This window comes from Plasmodium brasilianum, chromosome 4 (genome assembly GCF_023973825.1).
Source record: "Plasmodium brasilianum strain Bolivian I chromosome 4, whole genome shotgun sequence".
Taxonomy (NCBI): Eukaryota; Apicomplexa; class Aconoidasida; order Haemosporida; family Plasmodiidae; genus Plasmodium; species Plasmodium brasilianum.
Window position 1 is genome coordinate 857,875 of NC_090117.1, and position 26,786 is coordinate 884,660.

The following is a 26,786-nucleotide window of genomic DNA, read 5'->3' on the forward strand; positions in this document are numbered from 1 at the left end:
ATGTTCAAAATTTTAAAGGGGAAAGGGAGCCCATATTTTAATTTATTAAAAATTTGTAATGGTGACATGAAGGCCCTTTTTTCTTCCTCGTTTAGGGAGGAGAATAAAAAAGTCAATTTGAACAATAATGTAATTATTGAGGATAAAAAGAAAGAAGAAAAAGTAAGAGAACAAATATTGCACTTAAGCAATGATGCAATAAATAAAATGAAAGAAGTAAATTCTAAATATAAAAATTCCAAAGCATTAAAAGTGTGCGTAGAAGCTGGAGGTTGTTCAGGATTTCAGTACTCCTTTTCATTAATTGATAAAAATGAAATAAAAGAAAGAGATGTAATTGTATATAATAAGGAATGTGTTGTAATTATAGATAAACATGCTGTTGATATTTTAAGAAATAGCAAAATACATTACACCAATAATCTTATTTCAAAAAAATTTACCATTGAAAATATACAAAATATTTCGTCCAAATGTTCCTGTGGAAATTCTTTTGATATTGATTTTTACTAAAAAGAAGAAAAAAAAAAAAAAAAAAATTGAGAGAAAACCATATGAACACAGAGCTCACATTTGAAGTTAAAATTGCCTTGTAACAGAAGTTAGCCAAAGGAGGGAAGACCCATTAGAATGATTCTACTGCAAATTAATTTTACGTCGAATTAATATTACGTTGACCTAACTTTGAATTAACTTTGAACTAACTTTACTTCCATTAAACTTTACTTTCAATTAACTTTACTTCCAATTAACTTTACGTCCAATTAACTTTACTTCCAATTAACTTTACGTCCAATTAACTTTACTTCCAATTAACTTTACTTCCAATTAACTTTACGTCCAATTAACTTTACTTCCAATTAACTTTACGTCCAATTAACTTTACGTCCAATTAACTTTACTTCCAATTAACTTTACGTCCAATTAACTTTACTTCCAATTAACTTTACTTCCAATTAACTTTACTTCCAATTAACTTTACTTCCAATTAATTTTACTTCTTTTTTTTTTGTGCAGAAAATGTTGTGAAAATATGCACAGAGAGTCACTTCAGGGATAGAATCGATTCTCCTTACAAAGGGGAAACTTATACACACATTAGTACTGACATATGTATATGCACATATTGCATGTTATTTTAATTTTTTGAACTTCAATAATTTTTTTTTCTCTTTTCTCCTTTATCTTTTTTTTTTTCGTTTTGTTGTTTGAATTATCACAGTATATTTTTTTTCGTTGTCAATTGGTATATTGCACGATGCACAGGTGTGTGTCTGGATTCCGGGGGAAGGGTGATCATATATGAGGGAATATTTTAATATTTATTTAGGCTTTTTTTATTAGCCATATATTGTTGAGTTAAGGTATATAATAATATGCATGTGTACATATGTATGTGTAAATGCGTATATACAAATTTATGTGCAAAAGCAATGTCAAATAAACCAACAAAAAAAAAAGGAGTCTAGTGTTAAAACCCCATTTTCAGTAAACATTTTTAATAATGAGTTTGTACTATTTTAAAAAAACGACACATATACCTGTGCGCATGTGCACATATGTGTATCATCAAATGTAAATAAAAGAAGAGGAAGGCAGGGATAACGAAAATTTCCTGCTTAATAAAATAATCATATTATATCAAATTTTAATTTCAAATAAAAACAAAAAGAGAATATTGAACACTTGGCATTTTGGGAAAAATGCACAACAAAAGAACAAAAAAACAAAAAAAAAAAAAAAAAAGAAAGAAAAGAAAGAAAAAAGGTGAAAAATGGAAAAACCATAGAGAAAAAAATAGAATAATATAAAAATCATTTTCATAATATCATAATACTGCATAAATGGAAAAATGGAATATTGTAAAATGACGAAACAGGGATGGTGTGGAAGAAAATTTTCCCCTTCTTGGACACCCTATAAATTAACGTCATTAATTCTGGTGTTGAAATCATATATTTTTCTTTTAATTTTGTCCATGTCTGCCAAAACAAAAAAAAAAAAATATATATATATACATGCATATATACATGTATACATACAAGCATGCATATACAAACTTATATATATATATATTTATATTTATACACACAACGCGTTAGCATTCGCTACCTTCATAAGCGTACGAAAAAATGTTGGACACAGAGTCACTTGACGGCAAAGACAATTTATCATCTGCAAAATGAGAAGGAGAATTAGAATGCGAATGAAAAATTGAACAAAAATATGAGTGAAAATCCCAATGAACGAATAGGAGAATTAAAAATGAATAACTTCAATGAATGCCAACATAAAGGAAGGCACGTCTAAGTGTCAGGGAAAACCCCCCTTTAAAAATTTTTTTTTTTTTTCTCCTCAAGCAGTACTTGTCATTGCGGTACGAGCTGGTGATATACTGGAGTGGTAAAATAAGTAGGGGTATTTTTTGATTAGATTTAGGGGGTCAGATGAAATGGGGTCCTCATTTTTAAATTGGTATAAGGGAGGTAAGGACGGAGATTTATTATAGTTTAATTTTAGTTTAGTTTTTTTTGTTTTGCATTTTTCCTTCATCATGATTTTGTTATTCTTCATATGTGCATTTTGCGGTTTGGCATGTTTTGCTGTACCATATTGTAGAGTCTCTTCCTGTTGGCTCACCTCTTGCTGGCTCACTTGTGCCATGTGCGCGTGCTGTAGGAGTAGGTGGAAAGAATGCCTCAACCGAGACTGTATTTGCCTGTTGGCAGTATGCACAAACTTGTATAAGTTTCCAATACACGTGTATGCATTAATAACCTGTTCTTGATATTTCAAATAATGCAATTTTAACAAAAAGTTCAACAACAATTTTCTATTGCAAAAGTTGATAAAATTGTGAATGGATATGGCAAAAATTTCAATCTTCGTTAAATGATTATACTTAAAGAGGTAGGGGTATTGATCATACAATTTTAGTAAGTTGAGGATATACGTTTTTTCCTTATAAATCATTAACAATTCTAAATTTTTCATAGCATAGATAAGTCTACTTTTATTATTATTTTGAAAACATTTTAGGACAAAAAAGAAAAAAAGATCTTGCATTTTCCGTTGAAGTATTTTATTTAATATGAATACAAAAATAGAACAATATTTTAAAGAATGATTAAAATGGGAAGAATTAAGTTGTGGTCCTTTTAAGGTATAAAAATGCTTTACTAAATATTCTTTTTTCTTAAATTTGTAAATGCATTCTAATTTGTTTATTCCTTTTTCAATTGTTACATTATCTAAATTATTACATAGTTCATTATTTGCAAACATTAAGTTATCACATATAAGTTTATTTCTTTTCTCTTTTTCATCAAAAATAAATTTTTGAATTTTTAAAAAAGCGTAATATTTTTCACTTTCAACTACTCTTGTTATAATCTTAATTAGTTTGTATACATTTTTTTCTATTACCATTTTCTTACCTAATCGCATATCCCTCAATCGTATGTAGCCGATAAAAATCCTTCTCAAATAAATTTTATACATAATAAATGAAAAATAAGTTACATGGTCATAATTAAATTTTAATTTTGATATTACAAATGAGATGATTCTATTATTGTATTGTACTAAAATACTATTCACATGCGTTAATGCATAGGAAAAAGCCTTTTTCCTTTTACTTAACATTCCATTGTTAAGTATAAAACATCTAAAATATTTAGTCATCCTACTTTTATATAAACTAGATAATACATTAAATAATAATAAAAAACTTTGTTTTTCTAAATTTTCTTTATATACAATTTTTTCCTTAATAATCATGTTAAACAACATATCGTTTGTTTTCACTTGGTAATTTATAAAACTCGTTTCATAACTCCTTATTAGCATGAAATTCAAATAATTTTGTACATATTTTTTTAGATAAAATTCTAATTTGTCTGTAATTCCTTGTATTAATCTAATCCTTGTTTTTTTCATTTCTTCGACTCTTATATCATAGTTATAGCTAATTTTCCATCTGTGATATGAACACCTTAAGGCAAATTTTCTTAATGTTCTCTCACATACTTGTAATAAATGGCTTAAATATAAAACATACACTTTTTTATACTTATCAACCATATAACTGTACACTGTTTCTATATCTAAATACTCTTTATTTTTATCCTGCTTCTTTGTCTCACTAGATTGTAGTTTACTTTGTATCTTTTCATATACTTCCATTTGATTTGATTTAAATAACAGAGTAACATTCTTTTCTGACTGTTGCTCTTTTTTTTTAAATACATATACTAGTTTAAATAAATAGGTATTTTTCTTCTTCTTCTTGCTCTTCTTAACGATATTAATTTCCCGTATATTACTATAAGATATACATGTTATCACATTTTTTTCATTTTTTTTAATAAGTAAATAATTACACAACAAATTTATTATTACCGAAATGTATTTTCTAAACACAAGACCCACGTTCATTTCAAGTTCATACATGTCTTCCTTCTTCATCAAATTCTGCACTTCATCATTAATATGTTTATACAATTTCTTGTTTAACTCTAATTTGGTTATATCTATATTGTTCATGCAATTATTATGAATCAAATGCTTCGGATATACTCCTTTGTTATGGTAATAATCAAACATGTCATTACTGCACATGATGGTACTACCCCGATGGCTACCACGACTACTACCATTACAATTACCATTAAAGCTAGGATCATTCTTTTCATTTATCCTGAATATGCAAATATCTTCAAAGAACAGTTTATTAATTCTCATTTCTTCCACATCTTTAGCAATAATATCATTACTCCCGTGAGCGTTCTCCTCGTTATTATATACACGTTCCCATTCGCCAGCTACATCAAAGCTGTTCAACTCGTTATCCTTATTGCTGATGAAGTTCACTTCATCGTCGCTTCTGTCTTCTGCACTACTAAAAGAAGTGTTTCTTTTCATACAATCCGCATCATCCACTTCATCCGCAACATCCACTTCATCCGCATCATCCACTTCATCCGCAACATCCACTTCATCCGCATCATAGGAACTTTTTACACTTCTGCTATCCCGTTTCTTTGGTTGAATAACTTTTTCTTTATTTTTGATGGCCACATGTTGAACACATCTTTCCTTTTCATTCTTCATCGATATTTCTTTGCAATTATAGTTCTTTATTATGTTACAACTATGATTTCCGTTCTTGTTGAACATATAAATTTCTTTGTCATTTACCCCTTTTTCAATATTTTTATTTTCTTTACTATATGAACATTTTTTTTTTTTTAACATATTAAACGAATTACTGTTGCTTCCTTTGTGGTTATTGTACGTGAAATTTTGTTCTTCTACTGATGGGCCGTGTAACCCCAGTTTTTCATCAGCATTTGAATATGAACTATTCAGAAAAGTGTCTACACCCCTGCTATTATTGCTAACACTGTCGATAACACTACCGCTGTTATTACCGCTACTACTACTGCAGCAGCCTTCCTTTTTTTTCACATCGTTATTATCAGTAAAATGTTTACTCGTACGCACATTATTGTACTTGTCGCTGCGGAAGCAGAAATAACAGTTACTACTGTTACTACTACGGCTACAGCTACAGTTGAAGTTAACGGTGCTGCTCTTTTTAAAAGTACAATTGCTGTTATTATTATTACTATCACTAATATTATTAATGTTATAATTATTATTACTACAAATATTATTACTACAAATATTATTATTACAAATATTATTATTACAAATATTATTAATGTTATAATTATTATTACTACAAATATTATTATTACAAATATTATTATTACAAATATTTTTATCACCACAAATATTTTTATCACTACAAATATTTTTATCACTACAAATATTATAATTACTACTACTATTATTATTATTATTACCGTTATTGTTACAATTCTTGCTAGCAAAAGGACGATGAAGATTCTTTTCTTCTTTCTTTTCTACGGTTATAAATTTCGAAGACTTATCAGTGGCCGCCTCATCATTTTTTTGCTGTGTTGAAAAAACAGTTTTCACCTCTAGTGCATTATTATTATTATTGATAATTTTACCGACAAAATTTTTTTTTTTTTTTTTTCGCTATTTTTTAAAATCTCAAAAAAAAAATTTTCCTTATTACAATTATAATTTAAACAGTCACATGATTTTACCATATTTTTTTTATATTTAAAATAATTATTTATTTTGTTATCATCCTGAATAATGAAATTGTTATATTTTTCCTTTTCACATCCTTCGTGCTCTTCCCTTTTTTCATCATCATTTTCTCCACTATTAAAATGGCTATTTGCATCATCATTTTTATCATCATTTTTATCATCATTTGCATCATCATTTTTATCATCATTTGCATCATCATTTGCATCATCATTTGCATCATCATTTTTATCATCGTTTTCATTATCGTCACTCTTGCGTAATAAAGACGAGTTACTGTGGTCATTTGAAAGTGTGTACATATTACACCTGTTATGATCATTTAATACTGTTTCCTTTTTTTCATTTGCAAAAATTTTTTTTTTTTTAATGCCTTCTTTGTTAACCTTTTTGCTCGTTTTATAATTACATAATTCATTCGAACATGCTAATGATGCTGTAATGAGTTCTTTCTTCTCCTGATTTTCCTTTTCAAATACCCATCGGTTTAAACAGTCATCGTAATCGGCACCATCATCATTATAGTCATCATTACCGTAGCACTTCTTAACCAATTTATGTTCATAGCTCCTGTGTAACTTGTGAGGCGAATCGGTGATATAATTCTTCCGAATACTTTTATTGCATACATTTTTATACAACCGTTTGTACATATTTTTACACATGTTTTTATACAAAATTTTGTAATATATATATTTTTTACCATTCCATTTATTCTCCTTATTTCCATGCCTGGATGAATGACTATGTTTTTTTTTAATATTATTGTACATGCTTTTGAACAGTCTGTTATTATTACCCTTCATCTGATTCAATTCATCATGCGCTTTATCTATCATACTCTCTTCTTCTGTTTCACTATGTGCGCTTTTTGCTACCAATTTTTTACAAAATGAGTTTTCCTCTTGAGTGTCAATTTTTGTCCTTTCCCCTGCACAATCAGTAATGTGCATATTATTTTTTTCTTTTTTCATCCTTTTTGGATCATCCTCTTGATGCATGATTGACGCTTCCCCATTATTTGTACTAACATTTTGAGCTTTGTATAAATTATCTTCTTTATTTATTCCATTGGGTTTATAATATTCCGGTTGTATTGCAAAATGAGGATATCTTAAAAATTTATCAGATGGAAACGAATCATGATTTTTATATAAATTCAAATTGATGTTTTTTGTGGGTTTCTCTTCTACATATTTGTGACCCTGTTGTATGATCTTCTGTATAAGCATATCCTGTTCATTAACACATAGTAATGATTCATTTACAGAGCAATTTTCCGAATTCTCCACATTATTCATACATGTATCTATAACGTTTTTTATAACACTTTTTTTTTTTTGGGTTCATATTTAAAATTATTCTTATTTACATTGTTTCCCCCTTCTACCTTTTCTATTCTTCGCTGAAAAAAATGTGAACCTTCACATAAAAAATTTTGTAAATCCTCATTCTTAAAAGTGTACATTTTGCTTTTACCAACCTTCTCATCGTTGATTAAATTTTTTCGAAAATTTTTATATTCTTCTGAATTTTTATACAATCTTATGTTATCCTTTAATTTAGATAATAGATTAACTGGTATATCTCTCCTACTTGCATATAATAATGCTTCATCGTTGTAACACTCTGTAGAGTCATAACATTTCATTGTTGGAAGAGCTTCATTTGGATCAAAATTTTCTTTTCTTGAGCTGTATAGCTTACTATATTTTTCTTTTTTCAGTCGAACTACTTGCTTTTTATATATATAATTTATGTTAATTTTGTTTTTATGCTTACACATTTCAGCTATTCTCTTTTGCACACCATTTCTCCTTTCATAGGTCCTCTTTTTTTCCTTACTACTATTCTCATACATAATATCATTATGTTGGTATGTTTTGAGTGCTCTGGGTGTTTTGTGCGTTTTAGATGTTTTATGTGTTTCATGCGTTTTATCATTCGATTCATAGTCTTTTAATACACTTCTGTCATGATTTTTACTCTTACCATGTTCTTCTAACAAGTTGTTTATACTATAGTCATTGTAGACATACAACAAATCCAATTTATCTCCTCTCATGTTTTCTAAGTCATTCCCAATGGGACGTAAATCATATAATAAAATTATAACAAAATGAAGAGGGATATGTGGGAGATTCTAACTCTGTTAGTCTTCACATGACGTTTCTGTGTATAATTATTCATGAACGAGTGCATGTCCACACACCCATATATACGTAATTACATGAATATGTATGTATATATATATATTTATGCACACATTACATACACATGGTCAGGGAACACAAAATGGATAAAATGTAGAAAATGGGGGATAAGGTTTATTGGATAATAATATAATTACAACAAAAAAAAAAAAAATGAATAATGTCATAAATTAAAAGGAATGTGCATAGATTTGAGTTTCAAAAATTTACATAAAAATAGACACACAACTATCTGATTAAATATTTGTTCTAAAACAAACTACTTAATCTAAAAAAAAGGAAGGGAAGATAAGAAAACAAGTAAGAAAGGTAAGTTAAGATAATATAAGATAAGAAATGATCATGTATGATATAATGTATTAAGACATGCAGAATACGCCAGAATTATTAATGCGCAAACATTTAGATTAAAAAGAAGTGATCACGCTCCTCCCTTTTTTGTGCTTTTTATTTTTTTTTTTTTTTTTATCATTCACAACTCATATATATATATTCCCTATATTTATAATGTACTTCAAAATTATTGTCTTTTATTGCATATAAGGTACTCTATATATTTAATTAAATGTATTTTCCTTTATGCAAAATAATTCATATTTTTAATATTTATATTAATGTAACTTAAAAATATCTTTTACATATTTGCATTATAAAAAAACGGTTGTATAAATGGTACATAAACTAAGTAGATTTTAAGGAAAAAATGTAAATGCGTCATGTGTACATGCATATATGTAGATATATATACATGTATATGTATCAAACATATTTTTCTGGACCTATAAAAATAGTAAAACCAGTTAGCTTATTTGCTTAATAATAATAACATATAAAAAAAAAAAAAAAATACTTTTGTAGCATTGTAATAAATATGTAATATTTTTAATACATACACACATACATAATACATACATATGTACATACTTGCAATTATATATATATAGAACAAGATATACAAAAAAAAAAAAAATTATTCTAAAATGGTTACAGAGTTTTAAAATAAATCAAGAAATGCTACTGCATATTATATGATGTATTTTCATACTATTAATTTTCAAAAGGATTTAAAATTTATTGTGTCATGGCTTAAGCAAAGATAATGTAATAATATGTAGGGTTGTTATATACGAAACAAAAAACCTTAATTTGTATATTCATAAAAAATAAAATAGTCAAAAAAAAAAAAAACAATTGTTGAATTATATTTATTTATAAGGGAAAAAAAAAAAAAAAATACTTTAATAAGATAACATTTTATTATTTTATTTTATTTTTTTGTTTTTATTATATTATATAATGTTCAGTTACACATTGGTTTTTATTCACATGTGTTTATATATTTAATTTAAAGTAAAAATAGTGACAAATTTGATAAGGAATGTATATGCTTAAAAAAAGAAAAAAAGAATGTGTTAACCTTTCCCTTTTTTTTTTTTTTTTATGTTTTGCTTGATCATTTTGTAAACATTATTTTGTGTTTATATATATTTATTACTTAAATGTTTGTTTGTTTGTTCATTTATTCACTTATTTATTTATTTATTATTATTTTTTTTTTTATTATTCCGCGAAAATAAACTATTATTGCATAATGGATTAAGCTATTTGCGGGCTTCAATAAAAAAAAAATAAATATATGTATAATATATACATATAAATATTAAAAGGTGAAATAATTATGACCTGTTCATAATATTTTTACATGTCTTTTTTCTTTGCATTTTTTATTTTATGTTCACATAAAAAGTGTTAATAAATATGCAGAATTAAGCAGTGGTACTCCTTAATAAGTTTTATATATGTGATGCCCTTGTTACAAATGAAAAAAAGATAAAAAAAAAAAAAGAAATTTTTCCAAAAAACACATAAATATAAAAATGTTCTTTTATTCAAAAGGTCTAAACAGCATATATGTATACTAATAACTATCAAACGATTCTATAAACTGTTTAAAAAGTTAAAAATGAACATAAAAAAAAAAAAGAAAAAATATTTTCTTAATAAATTTACAAAGATATTTTAAAATTAAAATGCACAATTTTTTTAAAGGTGGATTAAATTTTCTTTCTTTTTTTTTCTTATATAATGAAAGAGTGTAATTTTACCACATGCCCCTTAATAGCGTACTTTAAAAATTACGTTAATAAAAAATGTATATATTTATGTCTATATATATATATATATGTAAGTACTTCAAAGAAGAATGAAGAACTCACCTTCTTCATAAATCGTGGGACCAGGTTTCTTTACGTTATTTATATGTAATTAAGTTAATTTTTTACACAATAAACTCTCGAATTAACAATTTTTTGCTTTACAGTGTATTAAATTAAAATTTGTTCGTAAAAAAATGCAATTTAATTTTATCACCAAATTTTTTTAAGCTGCTATGTATATGTGTATATATATATCCTATATGTTTCAATTTTGTTTCAAACTATTAATATTTTTACATATATTAATAAATATATCACATTTATAGTATAATTATTTTTAACAGTTTTATATGAAATAATATTATTAATTCTTGGAAGAGGGCGGTAAACACATGAAGTGTGCGCTTGGATGATTGATTAAAATTAAAAATAATAATGATATTAAATAAATGAAAGAGCTAAAAAGCTGCGAAAGGGGGAAAATTATAAAAAAAAAAAAAAAAATTCAAATTACTACTCTTAAAATGTAACATTAACAGTACAGGTAAATAATTAAAACTAAAAGAATGAAAGCAACAATTGTTGCTCAATTAAAATGAAGACTCCACATTATAAAAAAAAAAATAAAACAGTTTATGAACACTTCAGAAAAAAAATGTTTATTATGCATATATATATATATGTATTTGTAAAAATAAATACAGTACCAATTTCGTAAAAAACCATGACCTTTTTCAACTCCCTGTTACAGGAATAAGCTCATTTCTTTTGCGTAAAATACAGAAAAAATAAACATATTTTTCAAAAAAATTTGTGCTATTATTTAAATAGTAGAAAAATTAAAGGTATACACTTTATATAACTTAAAATCGTAATTTAAAAAGTAATTACTATAAATGTAAACTGAAATAAAGAAATCAAATGCGTGTAATCCTTGAGGGGTATTTTAGGTACATTAATAAAGGAAAAAATTTTACAACTCATACGTTATTTTAGTAGGATATACAATTTCGTATGCTCTTCGTCATATTATGTATTTATAACTGCACTTTTAATTTCAACATAAAATGTTTCTGTTTTTGAATATTTTAAAATAAAAGTATGCATGCAAATATTTTTTTTCATTTTATATTATTATTATACGTTATTATTTATATTATTTTATTTATTATTTTATATTATTTTATTTATTATTTTATTTATTAGTTTTTATTATTTTATTTGTTATTTTATACTATTTTATTTGTTATTTTATTTTATATTATTTTATTTATTATTTTTTATTTTATTTTATTTTATTTTTTTTGTTTTTTTTAATTATTACTGTTCTTTTTTTTTTTTTAGCGTTACATACATATTAATGGCGACTTAAAAATTATCATGTCCAGAAATATTCTTTTACACATTTATTTGAAAAAGACTAAAGAAAAACATTTACCTCATATGTTTTGTCATATATATTTATTTTAAGAAATTTTCAATGTTCTAAAGAAATATACAATTTTTATGCATTACTATACGAACATTTTTTTACTTTTTCCATTTTTGTTTCTGTATTTTCCCGATTTTTGCCGTGTTTCTATTTTCACGTATTTGTGTAAAGCAGCAAATCTGCGAACAAATGGCCAGGCACATAGTACAGTATAATAAATCCTTATATTATAATTATTTACCTTTTTAAAATTTAATAGTTATGTATATTACATAAACTTGTGTAATTACGCTTTTTTTCTTTTTTTTTTTTTAATTTTTACCATTGAGAATTATATATATGTATATATATACTAAAGTATATATTTTATTTTTTGTTCACATACTTAATATTTAGTGTAACACATGTGGTCATCTCATAAATAAAAAAAAAAAAAATGTATTTTGTGTAATTTTTTGGGGTACTGTTTTTTTTTATTAGTATAAAAATACCTCCTTTTTTTCATTTATTGGATAAGGATGCTACAAAATAATTTTCTCATCTGCTATAGCAGATACGTGTATGTATTATGCATGTATTTGTAATGTCGCATGTTCGATAAAGTGTTACATATCTGTATTGGTGTTGAAAGCCACTAAGGTACACATTTTCGCTGATACGAATATTGGTGAATATATTATTTAAAAGTAAAGAAAGTAAAAGCTAAAAGTTAAAATAAATGTATATTTATTTTTTTTAAGATCAAATTAATTTTTGTCATAACATAAGGAATTATTGTAAAAGGAAAAATTGAAATAAAGCAAAAAGAAACAAAAAAATTTTATAATTCATATTTCGGGAAATATACATATGCATGTATATATGTGAATATGATGTGTATAAGTGTATATATATATATATATATATATATGTGTAGTTATTTAATTTTTTAATATTTGGAAAAAGCTTATCTTTACGATTTTTAACTCTTTCCGTATTACGAATATTTCTAACATTTTTAATTTTTTGAATACTTTTAACTTTTACTGTATTGGGATAATTGTAAAATACTTTTTTTTTTATCACGTTTTTGTTCTGAAAATTTTTTTAATAATATATTTGGCTGTAGTGATTTTTCTTTCTTGTTTTCATTCTCTCTTTTCTTTCTTTTTTTTTTTTTTTTTTTGTATTTGTGTCTTATAAGATATACTGAACACAATGAAGATAGGGAATTTTTTAACAGCGTCTATCTTTTTCATTGTTTTCAACTCGCATTTTGATAAGTTATTGAATAATTCTTCATATAACTTAAAAATTATTACTAATAAAATAATTTATAAAAGAGTTTTGACAAATAATAATGATAATAATGCGTTTACTAAGGAAACTGGTCAATCCAGTTCTACCAAAGGCACAAGTGGTGATAGTAATAAACAAAATATAGACGATTCCCCTCAGAAGGGCTTAAGTGAAGATGGTAAATCGGTAAGCGCAGGGAGCCCAATCACGTCCAAATATTCTGAACAGTCAGGAGATAACATTAATTTGGCTAACACCCCGAATTCGGAAGATTCCGGAAACGCAGGAACATTTTCAGGTATATACAATAAATCATATAAATAAATAAACATATATATATATGTGTATGTATATATGTGTATGTATATATGTGTATGTATATATGTGTATGTATATATGTGTATGTATATATGTGTATGTATATATGTGTATGTATATATGTGTGTATATATATGTGTTTATATATATGTGCATATATTTATGTACATGTAAGTTAATGTATATGTGCCCTTTTCAGAGCCGTATTTTGGCTGTTATATGCTTTAAAAAAAAAAAAAAGTAATATATTGAAGTTTCAAAATAAAAGTGCATGGACAAATTCATTTATTATTTAAATTAATTTTTTAGGTAATTCAAACAGCAGTGGAATTGTTGAGGGATCGGATGATAATGATGGTGATGAAGATGAGGATGAAGATGAAGATGAAGATAAAAATTTATGTTTACATAACAATGGTGGATGTGGTGAGGACAAGCTATGTGAATACTTAGGAAGAAAAATAGTAAAATGTTTTTGTAAAGAGGGATATAAATTAGTAGGTACTGATTGTGTAAAATCATCAGAGTCTTCTTCCTTAAGTTCCATTTTTTGTTCATTCTTAACGTTTATAATTATTATTATTTTAGCTTCAATAAATTAACTCTCTTTTTTTTTCTTTTTTTTTTTTTTTACCCTTTTAATTTATTGAAATTTATTTTTTTTGTAGAATTTGAGTTTTGTTAAGATAAAGTTAAAAAAAAAAAAAAAAAAAAAAAAAAGTATATATTTTTAATTTTTCTTTAATAATATACATAATATATGTACACATATTTTTTTTTTTTTAAATTAATTTTACAACATTTAAAGAGTTAACAATTTTTAAAAAAGTTGGCGTATAAATAAGTGCCTCTTATTGTAGTAGCTAAAAGTATTCATGAATAAGGGGGAAAAAAAAAAAGGGGAAACTAAGAATTTCTGGGTTTTTATCCAGTTTATAGCAAAAAAAAAAAAAAATATACAAAACAGAATAAACTATAAAAAAAAAGAAAAAAAAAAAACAGAACAAATGAAGAACAAAATGAAACAGAACAAATGAAGAACAAAATGAAACAGAACAAATGAAGAACAAAATAAAGCAGAACAAAATGAAACAGAACAAAATGAAACAGAACAAATGAAGAACAAAATGAAACAGAACAAATGAAGAACAAAATAAAGCAGAACAAAATGAAACAGAACAAAATGAAATAGAACAAAATGAAATAGAACAAAGTGGGAGTTTATTATGTATATGCTCGTAGATTTCCCGTTAACAAGGAACGACTTAAATATGTTCTATCATCTCCCATTTTATAACAAGTTACACACATACAAAAATAAGCGTGCTAATTTTTTTCGCTATAAATTCCTAGTAAAATATTTAAAAAAATATTTCTCTTGAGAGTGAATCAAGTTCTGTATTCATGCACATCATTGAAAAATGGAAAAGTCGACCTTATAAGGAAAGATTTTTTTTTTTTTTTTTTTTTTTTTCCCTTTTTTTAATACAGTGAATATTAAAAAATAAAAAAAAAAAGAAAAACAAAAATAAAAATGAAAACAAACAAAAGTTATTAATTAAATAACGAATAATTTAGAACTAATTGCAATTTTATATTTTATATTTAAATTTTTTTTTTTTTTCCCTTTTTTTAATACAGTGAATATTAAAAAATAAAAAAAAAAAGAAAAACAAAAATAAAAATGAAAACAAACAAAAGTTATTAATTAAATAACGAATAATTTAGAACTAATTGCAATTTTATATTTTATATTTAAATTTTTTTTTTTTTCCCACTTTTATAATGATTTAGAGGTGCTGGGAAAATGGTTACAGTACATATTCTATCATTTGTAAATCTTTTCCTTTTTTATTATAGTTCCTACTTGAAAAATTATTTCGACGGTTCCCTAGTTAACTTAAAACTTGGTAATTGTAATTGTTTATCAAAAAGATTTTTGAGTAATGAAGAAAATGATTCAAACCCAAATGCCACTGATTCTATGGGAAATCATAGTAACGACAGTGATAGTCTTACATCAAGCAATACAAAACACGAAGATGGTGGTGATCATACATCCTCAGAAGCAGAGAAAGACGAAGCTTCTAAACAAGATAGCAAAGTAAATGGAGAAAATAAACATACAGTAAATGAACAAAGTCAGAATGATTTAAATTCTGAGGAAGGACATATAAAAACTTTAGATAACAAAGATAGTAATGACAAAAAAATGGAAAACAGAAAAAGTGAAGCTGAAATATCTGAACATAAACATAAACCTAGTGATGATAGTGAATCAGAAAAAAAGGAATCATCCAAAGGAAACGATCCACAGGATTCAAGTGATGATAAATCAAGTGAAGAAGGGGTAAATAAAAATACAATGGAAGAGCAACATGAGAAAAAGAACATAAATCCCACAGATGGAGATGGTGGTGATCATACATCCTCAGAAGCAGAGAAAGACGAAGCTTCTAAACAAGATAGCAAAGTAAATGGAGAAAATAAACATACAGTAAATGAACAAAGTCAGAATGATTTAAATTCTGAGGAAGGACATATAAAAACTTTAGATAACAAAGATAGTAATGACAAAAAAATGGAAAACAGAAAAAGTGAAGCTGAAATATCTGAACATAAACATAAACCTAGTGATGATAGTGAATCAGAAAAAAAGGAATCATCCAAAGGAAACGATCCACAGGATTCAAGTGATGATAAATCAAGTGAAGAAGGGGTAAATAAAAATACAATGGAAGAGCAACATGAGAAAAAGAACATAAATCCCACAGATGGAGATGGTGGTGATAATACTCTTTACTTAGGTGAGCCATGAATATTACAGGCTAACATCATATAATGAATAGCCAAAATAAAAAATGTTCTTTCGAAAAAAAAAAAGAATTACCCTAATATGCTACATCCATTTAAGGGAAATTTTCACTTTCGAATCTGTACATATGGGTTCTATACTTACACGTATGTGTATATGTATATGTATGTGTATATGTATGTGTATGTATGTGTATATGTATGTGTATGTATGTGTATATGTATATGTATGTATGTGTATGTATGTGTATGTATGTGTATATGTATATGTATGTGTATATGTATGTGTATGTATGTGTATATGTATGTGTATGTATGTGTATATGTATGTGTATGTATGTGTATATGTATGTGTATGTATGTGTATATGTATATGTATGTATGTGTATGTATGTGTATATGTATGTGTATGTATGTATATGTATATTTATGTGTATGTATGTATGTGTATGTATGTTTATATGTATATGTATGTGTATGTATGTGTATGTATGTGTATATGTATATGTATATGTATGTGTATGTATGTATATGTATATTTTTTTTTTTTTACCCTTCAGACAACATAGGCGATCAGGTAGCACATTACAGTGCCCTGAAAAACAATAGAATAGAAAATGGGGTCACAGATAACATGGTACTAAGTGATATAGGAAGTGGAAATAATACAAAGTCCTGTGCAGTCAATAATGGGGGTTGTGGGGATGACCAATTATGTATACGAATTGACAACATAGGAATAAAATGCATTTGTAAAGAAGGGCATTTGCTTGGAAATAAATGTATATTAACAAAATCTTTGGCACAGATGCCACTCTTTACTTTAGCTGTTTCGATTTTTCTATGTTCCTTTTTAATACTTTAACCTAAGAGGTACATACGTGTACATTTTTAATCGAAAGCGTTAGTGAAAAACGAGCTGATATAGAGGACCCCTGAACATTTGCATCAAACGATGTGGAACAGAAAACTTAGTAATATAGAAATTTAGAAAAGGGGAAGTTCAAATTTGAGGTTATAAAAAAATATATTAAACAATTCAAAAATATTAAATAACTGAGGGAAATTTATAAAAAAAAAAAAAGTCGGACCATTTAACAAGGGAAAAATGGAACCTGAAAAAATGTTAATATACTAGGGGAATAGGATGAGTAAAAAAATGCAAAGTGAAAGAAGATAATAAGCCAAATAACAATGTAAAGAGGGGCATAAATAAGAGAAGAATGTAAAGTACGGAAGAGTATAATACGTTGAAAATGTAATGATATATGACAATAAGAAGCATATGAGATGAGAAAACGCAGGAGGAATCATAGAAGTGTAAGAATGCTAAATGAAAAAAAAAAAATAATAATAATAATAAAATAAATAAAAAATAAATAAAAAATAAATAAAAAATAAATAAAAAATAAATAAAAAATAAATAAAAAAAAGTAATAATAAAAAAAATAAATAAAACAAAACAGGGTAGAACAGGACAAAACAAAGTACAACTACAACCGTATAAAACAAAATAAGTTAAGAAGAACATAAAACAGAAAGTTTTCCTAATTAATTCGAAATTATAGACAGTTAAAACTATGTACATTTTTAATTTTTTTTTTTTTTTTTTTTCCAATCAAATAAACACTCAGGGGAAAAAGATCGAAAAACAAAAAAAACAGCAATATTAAGAATTATGTAATGACTGATTGTAGTTCTCAATTTGACAGTTAAAAAGGGTTCAAGGTTTAGGGTCTACGTTTTTATGTCTATAACTGTGTTCGCGATTTATGGCTGTGTTAATCTTTTACAGCTAGGATTTCTATTTATTTTTTGATTTGTTTTTTATGGTTCATTATATAAGAGAACTGAAATAAAAATTTTCGTGTATGTTTACGGTAGACGCGATTTTAATTTCTTTCATTTTAAATTTAGTATTAATATATTAGTTATTTATGATGCGTAATGGTAGCACAAGAGTATGTATGTATGATGATAATTTTTTACTAGACTTGAATGGAATAATTTTTGAATATTTTTATAATAATATACAGGTTTTCTTTTCTTCTATCATTTTATGAGTATTATTAAATGTGGAAGTATATTGCCACCTATGTGTTTAATAAGCTCATATATTAGTTGAAAACATAGAAGCAGCGGTAATATTATCGGAATGGTGCATCCCTGCGCTTTTTTATGATGGCATTGTAACATTGAGATGTTATGTGGGGGCGCCTGTTGAGCAGCGCTCAGCATAGGTATGAATTTCCCAGATTAAAAAGAAATACATAAATAAAAGGAAAAAAAGGAAAAAAAGGAAAAAAAGGAAAAAAAGAAAAAAAGAAAAAAAGAAAAAAAGAAAAAAAGAAAAAAAGAAAAAAAGAAAAAAAGAAAAAAAGAAAAAAAGAAAAAAAGAAAAAAAGAAAAAAAGAAAAAAAGAAAAAAAAGGAGTAAATAGAATATATAGAATGAAGTGAATATAAGGAATAAAGAGAATAAAAAATTTTTTAAAAATTAAAAGAATTAAAAAAATAAAATATTAAAATAATATAAAATAAGCACAGGAAAGTCGAATCAACCAGCGTAGTTGCCATTTCAAATAAGGCGAAGCAAATGGACTGATGAGAAAATGCAAATTTAACTGAAGTAATTTAAATTATGTTTAATTAATTTATACATAATTTAAATTGTTTTCAATTAATTTATACGCACATCCCGTTTTCTTTGTCAGAATTGCAAGATACTGTGTATCGTTATTGAAATATTTTTAGTACTGAAAAGACCAAGAATTTTTGGTCTTTCTCTTTTTTGGACTGATTTGCACAAGATTCACGTTTCATAAATATATACCTTTATATATATATACATACACGTATACATATATATATATATATAAGCCCACAAAGCTGATGTGCATATTGCCATTTATCTGTGTAGAAGACTATCCATATTAGCATGTTTCTACCTTGCACATTCTTTCTCTTTTTTTTCTTCTTTTGCACTTTAGTAAACTTTTGAAATAGAGTCAAATATACAGGTAGGTACATAGACGCGTTCCTGTTTAAGTGTACATGTATGTGTGTGTTTGTATGTGTGCGTGTAAGTATGCTTGAGAATCCGGAAAGAGCCGGATTCATTTATAACATTTACAATATGCACGTGAAACTTAGTTTCATATGAATTAGACGGGGGTGGGGGCAACTACAGAAGGGGTATGTATATATATATATAAATGGAAAGATGAACAGGTACCTGCATCTTTGCTGCCAATTTTACAATGTTTGGAAAATAAAAATGGAAAAATGTTAACTAAAAAAGTTTTGTTACAGGTGTTCATTGATTGAATAATCAAGCAAAGATGTGTGAATGGACGATGATATGTGATAGTCGCACCATGTATGTACATATATATATGCATATGTATATGTATGTATACGTATATGTTTGTGTACGTATATGTTTGTGTACGTATATGTTTGTGTACGTATATGTTTGTGTACGTATATGTTTGTGTACGTATATGTTTGTGTACGTATATGTTTGTGTACGTATATGTTTGTATACATATATGTTTGTATATATATCCGAACCCACGTACTTAAGCGTTTTTGTGGTGGTGAAATGAAAAATGAAGCCATCAGATGGGTTTTCCAAATATCCAAATTTTTTTGCGAAAAATCGGTAATGTGCTTAGTCATGTGTACAGTTCTAAATATATACACATGTGTAACATGAATGGGAGTATACACATATATGTGTATGTATGCATGTATGTGTGTATGTATGCATGTATGTGTGTATGTATGCATGCATGTGTGTATGTATGCATGCATGTGTGTATGTATGTATGTAATACCACTTAACAGTGTTACCGCTTCACAGTGCTACCACACGCACGAGCTTTCCTTGAATGGTGATTGCACTTTTCCAAATGGACGTACCGGTGCATGCGTAATGCGTTTGCTCACTGATGATACTGCAAATGAAAATTTTCCGTAAGCTCCTGTACATTAAGGGCTAAGTAGTCCGCATAGCCAATGTATTTGCTTGGTGTCAAATTCATTAACTCTTCCATAACATGTGGTGGCAAGAAATTACATTTTGTTTTTATAAATTCTTGCATAATTTCTTTGTTAATAATTTTTCCTCTAGTAAATTTTTTTAACTCTTCATATGCATCCATAAAATTATATTTTTTCATAATTATTTGAATAGGTTCTGCTAGAGTTGACCAATGATGATTTAGTTCTTCATCTATATTTCTTTTGTCTATATCAATTTTGGATAGCCCTTTTAATAATGATTTATATGCAATAAGTGAGTACGAAAAAGAGGTGCCTAAATTTCTCAAAATTGTTGAGTCAGATAGATCTCTTTGCAGTCTACTAATTGGCAATTTCGAACTAAATAATTTAAAAAGCGCATTTGCTAAATGTAGATTCCCTTCTGCATTTTCAAAATCGATAGGGTTAACTTTATGCGGCATTGTGCTACTTCCTATTTCTTTTTGTACTACTTTTAATTTTAATAAATTATTAGAAATGTACAACCATATATCTATAGATAAATCAAGTAGAGTCGAATTTATACGTGCTAAACTATCACATAGTTCACAAATATAATCATGATCTTGTATTTGTGTACAATATAAACCATAATTTAATTGGAAATATTTCTCAACGAAATATTTAATACTTGAAACCCAATCAATATTATTATCTGCAATTTTATGGGCATTGAAATTTCCTACAGCTCCATTAAATTTGCCATATACTTTAATATTTTTTAAACAATTTATATGATTATACATTCGTGAAAAAAAATTGGCTAGTTCCTTTCCAAATGTAGTAGCAGATGCCGGTTGTCCATGTGTTTTGGAAAGTAAAGAAACATTCGCATAATCAGAAGCTAACTCTTTTAATTTTTTCATTATTTTTTCTAATATCGGTATTATAATATTATTAATGCATAGCTTTACACTTAAAGCATATGCCAAATTGTTTATATCTTCACTTGTACATAAATAATGAACATATTCCTTTATATTTATTAATTCCTCATCTTCAATACCTGTAATCTTTTCTTTTATAAAATATTCTATAGCCTTAACATCATGGTTTGTTTCCTCTTCTATTTTTTTTACTCTTGTAATATCGTCATCTGTTACATTACTTAACTCGCTCAGTCGCCTTTCCGAATTTTCACTTAACTTTTTAAAAAAAAATTCTCTCTCATTTAGAAATAACAGCCATTTTATCTCGACCAGAATTCTATATTTTATTAGAGCGTACTCAGAAAAGAATGCCGAAATTTCGCGACATGACTTTCTGTACCTACCGTCAATGGGAGAGATGTTTTGCAGGTGCTCCATCGGGGTGAGGTAAAAAAAAAAAGAAAGGAGGGAAAATGTACGGGGCAAAAATATGGGCAAAAATATGGGCAAAAATATGGGCAAAAATATGGGTAAAAATATGGGCAAAAAATACGAGACAAAAATTCGAACAAAAAAGGAGAAAAAATTAATGGACAGAAAAAATAAACAAAAATGGAGCAAAAATGGGTGGACAAAAATGGGCCAAAAAAAAGGTGGTCCAAAGGGTAGGAAAAGAGAAACTAATATATTTTTTTACTTCCACAATGTGCGTCTTTCACCATCATTTTTTGTTCATCATAACTTCCAACATGCTCTCTTATGCCTTTATATATATATATATCTGCCTTCTCTCATTTAATTATCAAGCCTATTTTTGAACATCCTCAATTATTCAATAATTTCTCTTTATAAAAAAAGGTGTCAGCTATTCGCTATGCCCAATTTTATTCTATTTTTTAAGCGCTCAGTGGGTTTACATAATAATCTAGCTAGAATGCAATTTTTTCTTTCATCTCTTATTATTTTTACCTTTTTTCTTTCCTTTTTTTTTTTTTCCTTTTTCTTTTAAATACTTCCCGAGGAGATAGGAAAAAAAAAAGAAAAAAATAAGATAAAAATAACAATAAAAGAAAAAAAAAAAAAATGGAATTTTGTTCAAGAGCTATGGCATATATGGAAAGAGATGAAAATTAAATTTAATTTTCTGCACAATGAAGAAAAAAAAAAAAAAAAAATGAATTTTGCGTATGCACCATAATTTGTAGGACGGAAAAAAAAAGCCTCAAGGAAAATGCAAGTTGTAGAATGCCCAAAAAAAATGAATTAAAATATAAAGTATATAAAGTATATAAAATAAAATAATAAAAAATAAAACAAAACGATGGAATAACAGAACGACAAAATAATAAAAAAAAAAAAAAAAAAAAAAAATAGAGGCACTATTTTTTAAAAAAAAAAAACACTGTTTAATAAGTGATATTTTTAGTTAGAACAAAAAAGTATAATTAAATGACATTGTAACTTTCAAATTTTGGCTAGAAAAAACGATAAAATTTCAAAAAATTAAAATTTTTTTTTTCATTTTTCCAAAAAAGATTATAATTTAAACAATTTATAAACACGCCTTTTTAGTCCACATCCCATTATATTCCTCTATTTTTCTGAAAATTTACACGTTCTGCTTGCTTATCATAATAAAATAATGATGCGCTAAGTCAAATGCCAATTTTTCCAAAAAAAAAAAAAAAAAAAAAAAGATGAAAAGGTTGCAATAGGACATGTTTCCCAATTTTCTAATAAAAACAGCGGGAAAAAAACATAGCGCAGTGAACACAGGATAACAGGAAGAAAAAAAAAATATATATATATATATATATTATATATATATATATAATATATATTTATATATAAAATAAATTACCATTTTTCGATATATTATATATTTATACGTGTAAACATATGTGCAGCTTTTTGCTCGTGACCAGTTATAAGAAAAACGTCAATGAAAGGACGAAAATAAGCTCGTTCAAGTTATGAGGGCTAAGGATAACTTATTTGGCTAGCTGTCCCTTTGACGAAAGCGAAATTAGTATAATTTGGGCATGTCAAATTATATGGTATGCTAACACGTATATTGGTGCAAGTGTACATATACATGTATATGTAAGCATATATGCATGTATGCACGCATTGCCGACCTTTCTCGCAATGGCGTTCTTCTGTCCGAACTGCCACAACATTGTTTTAGTACACATCGAGAGCGGAGTTTATTTTTATTGTAAAACATGCAATTTTAAGTATAAGGTAAAAAATAAAATATATAACAAATTTGATTGCAAAGAATATAACAAAAATATTCCTTTAGATGCTGTTGACATGAACAATAAAAACATGTCCAAAACACAAGGTAAAAAAAATGAAAAAATACTGACAAAGTTTCAATATTAAATATATATATAAAGTAACATTGTTTCTTTCTCATCAATGTACTACACGACATGTTCATTATTACTTCGCCTATTTATGCCCATCCTGATATGTTAAACGGATAAGTGTCTAAACAGATAAATCGCTGAACAGTCAGTTCCTATATTTTTTCTTACCCTTATATTTTGTCCTTTCAGCCATATGTCCAAAATGCACGAATGACGAAGCTTACTTTTACAGCCTACAAATCAGATCCGCAGATGAACCGAGCACAATCTTTTACGTTTGCGTAAAGTGTAACTACCACTGGAAGGAGTAAAACGAGGTGATAACTTATTTAGGTGTTATTTTGTCGTATACATATATAAGTGCTTTCGCTATTGAGCTATTCGGCTTCTCAGCTACTTCGCTATTTGCTATATCGTTTTATCGTTTATTATTTTTATGGATGTGCGTTTTTCCGCTTTTCCTTTTTGTTGGTTTATATTATGGCGCTTTTACGATGAGAAGACTTATCATCGTTCAGACATGTTTTCAGAATTAACAGTAGGCATTATAACAAGGAAGTTTTTCAGTTTTGTTTTTCCTCGATTTTGCACTGTAAAAATTATAAAATGAAAAATATGAAATAAAATTCTTGTGATATTTCGCAATTTTTACAATTTTTTATAATTTTTTTTTTTTTTTTTTCATTCTTTACAACTTAAAATTTATACATATAACCCTTAAATGCAGAATAGAATATAAACTAAGTTTAAATAATTTTTCCTTTTAAAACATAAAAAGACGCCTTAATTTATTTTCAAGTAACTGTCTTTTATTAAGACAAAAATGGATATTACACCTTTTCTTCGAATGGTTACTCGGAAAAAACTCAAATATATTTACATTAACATGGAATAAAAAAAAAATATAATAATAAAATGGAAATGTGTTAAGATATATGTATGTAGGAAAACTGATTAATTTGATAGACGACCGTGTTTTTTTAAAAAAAATATTATTACATAAGCTTTTCAAAATGGAAATGCTCATTCGTTACAAGAGGTGGACATAACCTGGACAACACTACGGTTACAAATATGCTTCCTATTACAACAGGGGAAGCATAATTTTGTGCGCACACAAGCATGTACATATGTGCATATGTACATACGTATACACACAAATGTACCAGTAGCGATGTATATATGGATTTGTTCATATACATATATATATATATATATATATATATATATATACATTTACAACGAGGGGTTATTATATCACCCACAGCACATATAATACGAAAGAGGCGTGGTTCTCAACATCAATCTCTTCCTTTATTTTTATAACGTGCCATAATTTCAAGCTTAACATATGGGCGGATCTCTAATAATTGTGAAATTCTCCTTCGAGCTTCCTCTAGTAATGCTAGAAAATTTTAGTATCACTAGTTTTTTATTACATTAAGAACATATTTTTCGCTTTTTCCATATTTTTTCAAATTTTTTACATTGTTACACCTTTTTTAAGTACGAATTACATTATTATTTTGTGTGCAACTTTGAATTTTTTTTTTTTTTTTTTTTTTTTGAACTTTTAATTTTTCCCTACTATTGTGTTATATTAATCATATAAAATGAAGAATAACCCACTTTAAATTAGCATTCGACTGATCGGACAACATTTTGTTGATCTAAAAAATGCATTGGTAACATATGTACAATTAAAAGTAAAATCATCCTAATTTTTTGTCCTTATATTCAAGGTTATAAAACAGGTACCTGATTTGTTCAGGTAATTTTAAATATCACCATGGTTCCCATTCCCTTCTTTAGCTCCACTTTATTAAAAAATATGTGGTACATGGGATATAGGTATATACGTATGTTCGTATGGGCATATGCACGTACTTATATGTATGTATACACGTTTCCAAATTATTTAGCACTAATTTCTTTCTTAAAAGTGCGTAACAATGAAAATAATGAAAATAATGATAATAATGAAAATAATGATAATACTGAAAATAATGATAATAATGCAAATAATGATAATAATGATAATAATGAAAATAATGATAATACTGAAAATAATGATAATAATGATAATAATGAAAATAATGATAATACTGAAAATAATGATAATAATGCAAATAATGATAATAATGATAATAATTAAAATAATGGTAGTATTAATTTATTTACCATAAGGAAAGCAACTCATCATGGCCCTTTAAGTAAATTTTATTTTTACGAACACTTGGTTTTTTATGGAAATAACACAATTTTTTTTTTATCTTTATTGTATATATCTTTCTTTTTCTTTTCTTTTTTTTTTTTTTCTACATAAAAAACAATGTAAATTGTACGATAATTTTTTGCAATATGAGCTATGTTATAAATATTGTATAAATATGTATAAATACATATATATGTTTATATTTAATATATATATAATACATAAACGTAATTTGTATTATTTATATTTTTTTGTTTTTGTTTTTTCTTGGAGATCTTTCGTTTTGTATACCTTTTTTCCTTTTTTAAAAAATACGTTTAAATGCAAAGCCAAAATAAAGAAAAAAGAAAATAGAAAATTTTGCTCTAATTTTTTTTCATATTATTTATTTACAAAAAAGTTTGTTATGATTTTATACATAAAAAAAAAAAAAAAATTGGAACAGAGTTTATGGCAATATGAAATAAAATTTAAATTCAAGTATTTGCATTTATATACACTATATGGAAATAACGAGCATGATTATTTTCATACGTACAAAAATATGTATATATATATATATATTATTATGTATATATACTTATGTACATATATATATATATATATATATATATATATTTGTTTTTTTATTAGTAAGCATAAATCGTAAATGTTATTGTATTTGTATTTTATTACGTACAATGTACATGTATATTACGTCATGTATATTATATATACATATTATGCGCCATTGTTCGTACATTCGTTATAACAAAATGCATGAGAAAAGCATGCTAGAATGAGAGAAGACTAGTAGGAATATTTGTAAGATACATGGAATAAAAATTTTTGAATTCATTTTATTTGCTCAGTTAAAATTTGTATTTAATATTTTAAATTTCAAAATGATTATTAAAAAAAAAGAAATATAAAAAATCGCACAA

General features: G+C 26.1%; 4 protein-coding genes and 1 pseudogene across 5 annotated transcripts; 3 read left to right on the forward strand and 2 right to left on the reverse strand.

Annotated features, from left to right (window-relative positions):
* On the forward strand, window positions 1-513 carry MKS88_001188 (iron-sulfur assembly protein; the record flags this gene model as incomplete). The annotated part of the gene is made up of 1 exon (XM_067219851.1): window positions 1-513. The coding sequence occupies one exon, from the start codon at window positions 1-3 to the stop codon at window positions 511-513; it is 513 nt and encodes a 170-aa protein (XP_067075116.1).
* A 1,404-nt stretch (window positions 514-1,917) lies between these two features.
* On the reverse strand, window positions 1,918-8,212 carry MKS88_001189 (uncharacterized protein; the record flags this gene model as incomplete). The annotated part of the gene is made up of 5 exons (XM_067219852.1): window positions 1,918-1,982; window positions 2,113-2,175; window positions 2,367-5,982; window positions 6,042-7,456; window positions 7,570-8,212. The coding sequence occupies 5 exons, from the start codon at window positions 8,210-8,212 to the stop codon at window positions 1,918-1,920; spliced, it is 5,802 nt and encodes a 1,933-aa protein (XP_067075117.1).
* Window positions 8,213-13,145: 4,933 nt separating this feature from the next.
* MKS88_001190 lies at window positions 13,146-17,297 on the forward strand (annotated as a pseudogene). Its single transcript has 5 exons — window positions 13,146-13,524; window positions 13,854-14,070; window positions 15,339-16,351; window positions 16,919-17,140; window positions 17,230-17,294. Coding segments are annotated over exons 1-5 (1,896 nt in total).
* A 3,007-nt stretch (window positions 17,298-20,304) lies between these two features.
* On the reverse strand, window positions 20,305-21,711 carry MKS88_001191 (adenylosuccinate lyase; the record flags this gene model as incomplete). Its single annotated transcript, XM_067219853.1, has 1 exon — window positions 20,305-21,711. One exon carries the CDS (start codon window positions 21,709-21,711, stop codon window positions 20,305-20,307), a length of 1,407 nt encoding a protein of 468 aa, XP_067075118.1.
* Window positions 21,712-23,421: 1,710 nt separating this feature from the next.
* On the forward strand, window positions 23,422-25,803 carry MKS88_001192 (DNA-directed RNA polymerase III subunit RPC10; the record flags this gene model as incomplete). The annotated part of the gene is made up of 3 exons (XM_067219854.1): window positions 23,422-23,620; window positions 23,838-23,936; window positions 25,571-25,803. The coding sequence occupies 3 exons, from the start codon at window positions 23,422-23,424 to the stop codon at window positions 25,801-25,803; spliced, it is 531 nt and encodes a 176-aa protein (XP_067075119.1).
* Between the last annotated feature and the right edge of the window lie 983 nt (window positions 25,804-26,786).